At 35.5% G+C, this 4,562-nt stretch overlaps 1 protein-coding gene across 1 annotated transcript in view; it reads right to left on the bottom strand.

The window, feature by feature from the left end:
* LOC105536610 (ankyrin repeat domain-containing protein 18B-like) overlaps positions 1-4,562 on the bottom strand; it is a gene marked incomplete at its 5' end in the record, with an annotated part of 69,017 nt that overhangs the window by 49,827 nt on the left and 14,628 nt on the right. The window contains one exon of the mRNA XM_011976014.1: positions 3,679-3,752. Coding sequence (XP_011831404.1) covers positions 3,679-3,752 — 74 coding nt within the window. The remainder of the gene's footprint in view (positions 1-3,678; positions 3,753-4,562) is intronic.

Genomic DNA, 4,562 nt, shown 5'->3' with positions numbered 1-4,562 from the left:
TTACCACAAAAGTTTATAGCTGGAAGATATACAGTATAGTTGTCCACTCTAGCCCCATTATCTACTTGATAAGGGAAGTAAAACCAAGAAATAGTAAGTAACTCACCCAAAGCTCCTAAGGTGGCATTACCTAGCATTTCATGGCACCAAAACGGAAGATACAATTACATATTGCTGAATTACATAAATTATCATATAAATACATCAAATTCATCAAATAAATTAAAGGTGTGACTTTGGCAAAGCAATTTAATGGCTCAGAGGGTGGTGGGAGGCCTCATCTGCTTTTACTTTGAAAGAAGAAAATCTCTAGATTTTTGTCTATCTTTAGAACACAATGTACAGAACTCAGCTTTCTACTCTAGAGCCAAATGCTAAATTTTTGGCTGAGAAGTTATGCTACTTATATGATAAAATCATACATGTCAAAACCTACCATATTTTATTTTATTCTATTTTATTTTTATCTACCATATTTTATTAAACAACATCACGTAAAAGTCTCTGACTCAACAGAAACATTGGAGAGTGGTGATTTTTCTAAATATGTGGAAGTGTATGTATTTGTTTCCAAAATTATTTAAAGTGGCCATGATGGAATTATAAGTTTAAACAGTCTGAGTCAAACAGATAAACCTGCATGCATAAAAGCACATTAAACAGACTTCTTTGGCTGGTAATATTTGCTGCAACTCTCAAGGTCAGCTACATTTTCCTGTCTCTTCTCAGTCACTGCTTCCCTCCTATTGTATTACCATTTTATCATTTAAATAAATGTAATTCATCTTTAAATGAATATAGAAAAAAGAATCTAGACATTATTTCTTTAGCAATTTTCCTTATGCTTATCTGGTTCAGATCACATGGTATATCGCTAAATAATTTTCCCAGCCCATATGCCACTTGGAAGACTCATAGTGAGACTTAGGTTGATGAATGATCAAAGATTATGGGAATTTTTTCCAGAACTGTTATTTAGATAGCAGCACTAATCTACTTTGACACGTAATTACACATTTAGATAACCCCACTGTAACCATACACATGAGATTTTCTTGAGTAGAGAACCAGAAAGAATCAGATAACTTATAATAAGAGAAGCAGCAAGGGAACCTCTTTCTTTTTATAGTTGAACTTCTTTTCTTCAAAGCCAGGACCTCTACTTGTAACAAGCTCACCTCATGCTTAAGCCTTTGCATATCTTGCTGTAAGTCTTCTTCTAGATATGCTTTTGATGTTCTGTCACTATGTGGTGGAGAATAACTCACATTTTCTAATTCGGGTTTCATGCTTTTATAGATATTAGCAGTGGGACTGTCACATGTGGGTCCCTGAAACACACTTGCCAGTCATCTTCTAAGCTTTAGAAGAGCTTCTAAGTTCCATGTGGCTTGTGGAACAAGTGCTGTATTGGTTTTCGGTTTTTGTAAGTGTCTGTAACAGCAGAAATACTGTGGCTTTCTATCTGCATCACATGCTTCAATTCTTTGGAGTGAGCAAACCACAAATCAAAAAGACTTTTTGGATTTCTAGACTGAGGCCAATGCCTAATGTCTAATTTCCAATCTGTGGTATTTTGGGTTATATTTTCTTGTCATTTGCATATCAAACTCTTGGTCTTCTTTCATTTCAATCATAACTACTGGGTTCCTTAATTTTTCAACTTCTGTATCATTACAACAATTCTCTTTCTTCTTCATCTCTGTGAGAAACAGGCTACATGTCTGGTTTGTTACAATTTTTACAGTCTGATTTATTTTCATTTGAATAAAGCTTAGAAGATGACTGGCAAGTGTGTTTGAGGGACCCAGAGTATAAATGCAACGAAAAGACCTGAGTGAGATGGGCTTGTTCCGTTCAGGCAATGCCTGGAATACTACAGAGTTAGACACTCCAGGTGCATCTGCTTCCTCACCATCAGGGATATGATTCATGAGATTACGGGGCACTCCCTTTAAGTTTGTCCCTCTTTAGGTTTACAATGTAAGAGCTCTTCCTCAGGACAAACAGTAATTTTGGATTTTTCAAAACTTTCACCAATCTTCAGTTGAACTTTTTTGTAATGATTTTTTTTTTTTTTGAGATGGACTTTCACTCTTGTTGCCCAGGCTGGAGTGCAATGGCATGATCTTAGCTCACCACAGCCTCTGCCGCCCAGGTTCAAGAGATTCTCCTGCCTCAGTCTATCGAGTAGCTGGGATTACAGGCATGCGCCACCACACCTGGCTAATTTTGTATTTTTAGTAGAGACGGGGTTTCTCCATGTTGGTCAGGCTAGTCTCGAACTCCCGACCTCAGGTGATCTGCCCGCTTCAGCCTCCCAAAGTGCTGGGATTACAGGTGTGAGCCACCACATCTAGCATTGTAATGAATTTTAAAAGAAGTCCTGAATATACAGATATATCCTCTTTATTACAATTCTTACTTGGTTCTGGTGCTTGAGACATTTTTTTGCAAGTGCAAAAGTGGAAAATTAATTTGCTTCTTTTGTTTCTCAGATGTCTTTTCTGACAGGGTGCATGTTTTAAAATTAACTTTATTCTAAATTAAGTATGAACAAAGAAAAAATAGAAAATAATTAAAATTGAACTGTGAAACATAATCTATGTTTTTACTACCTCTAAATTACTGGATTATAACTAAGAAATAAAAATAATTTGCCTTGGCTTAATATAGGAGAAAAAAGTGACCAAGGAAGCCTAACTCTTTCTGTTTGTTTGGAGTAAACTTAATTCATTATGAATTAAATCTGCCAGAAATGGGTTCACAGATGATACATAGTATTCTAAAGGCTTTCTGTCTTGGAATGATTTTTACCTCAGCATACCCTAAATAGTGAACCCCTACAGTGGATTCATATTTCTGAGGATTAACTAAAGAGTTGGCAATTGCTAAAATATTAGAAGTCAAAATGAACACCAATCAGAAAGAGAAGAAAATTTTTAGATTCTACTCCAATGCTATACCGTAATATGATAGTGTTATCTAGAAGGTTATCTGCTTATATCTAGGTCTAATACATTCTAAGCTCCACTGGTGACAATGGGTTAAAAATTTTTTAAAGCGTTTTCTATATATGTTAAAACAAGAAAGTTATTGTTTGTACCCTGACACCAAAGTCCCATTCTGGAAGGCATCATTCTCTCAATAGGCAGTTGGGTTAATTTTATGACCCCATCCTCTCCCTGAACATAGACACCAAAGGCAACCAGAAACCAAAAAACAGACAAAGTCTTTAACCTCAGCACTGGTGACCAGCAACATAAAACTGCAAAGTTTGAACCACTTGGAATGATGACTCCTTTAACATGAGGTGAACTCAGGGGCTGTCACTGTCCAATTATTCGTAATTTCTCTTGCTTAGTAAGTAATACAGCTCCATTTCTGATGTTACCTTCTTTATCATGAAGAAGGTTATAAAAATGAAAGAGCAAAGAGAGTTCTGGAAATTTCTGGCCTCAATTCCACAGGTACAGATAGCTATGAGTTACTACAGATGGTAAGAATATTTCAAATTTTATAACTGGCTAAAATGTTTTAAAATTCAATATGAAATTATGCTCTGTTGGATTCTAAAAGGATAGTCTAAAAGGTCACTTCATTTGGACTATGCCATGGTATTAAAGAAAAACAAGCAGACAAACCAATATTAAACCAGAAATTTAAATTGTTATATACCTGTGGCTGTTTATTTTCACTTCTTTCAAGTCTTTCTTGCTTTTCCTCTGAAATGACTTTTAAGTTGTGTTCTGCTGACAAATTCATATGTTTAGTGAAAATGAATGACTTAGAACAGTTAACTTAAAAAATTGATACAAAATAACATATACTTTGCTTTCTATATTGAGAGTTTAAATGAAGCTTTATGTTTACTGGAATATTTACATTTTTAAGAAACACTTCTAATTGTCTGAAACTTTAACAACCCACTTGGGGAGACACTAGATATCAGCAGGTTCAAGCCACGCAAAAGTCTCAGTGTCAGCCACAAATTATTCCACCTTAACATAAGTAAACAAAAGTGCTGGAAACAAAACAAAATTTAAAAATACAGTGAAAACATATTAAGTAACACTTTACTATTCTCTACTTCATAATAGTATCTGTTTAACAGCATGCTAAGAGAGTTGTTATTTACTAATAATTTGCAAAATTTTTGTTACCGTTATACCTTTATAGTGTACACCCTGTTCTTTACATCTGAAATATTTCCTTCTACTATTCTGACAAATTTATTGTTGTGTTTTCAGACTCAGAATGTAGGCTGGGCACAGTAGCTCATACCTGTTATCCCAGCACTTTGGAAGGCCCAGGTGGGATAACTGCTTAAAGCAAGGAGTTTAAGACCAGCCTGGAGACCATAGTGAAATCCTGACTCTATAGAAAATTTGCCAGACATGGTGGTGTGTGCCTGTAGTACCAGCTATTCAAGAATTTGAGGCAAGAGGATCCCTTAAGCCCAGGAGCTTCAGTTTGCAGTGAGTCTCGATCATGCCATTGCAGTCCACCCTGGGTGACAGATTAAGAACTTGTTTCCAAAAACAGAAAAAGAAAAAAGGCTC

The sequence above is a fragment of the Mandrillus leucophaeus genome, unplaced genomic scaffold (assembly GCF_000951045.1).
Source record: "Mandrillus leucophaeus isolate KB7577 unplaced genomic scaffold, Mleu.le_1.0 Scaffold161, whole genome shotgun sequence".
Taxonomy (NCBI): Eukaryota; Metazoa; Chordata; class Mammalia; order Primates; family Cercopithecidae; genus Mandrillus; species Mandrillus leucophaeus.
Note: the sequence above shows the minus strand (reverse complement) of the source record. Positions and strands in the feature narration are given on the sequence as shown.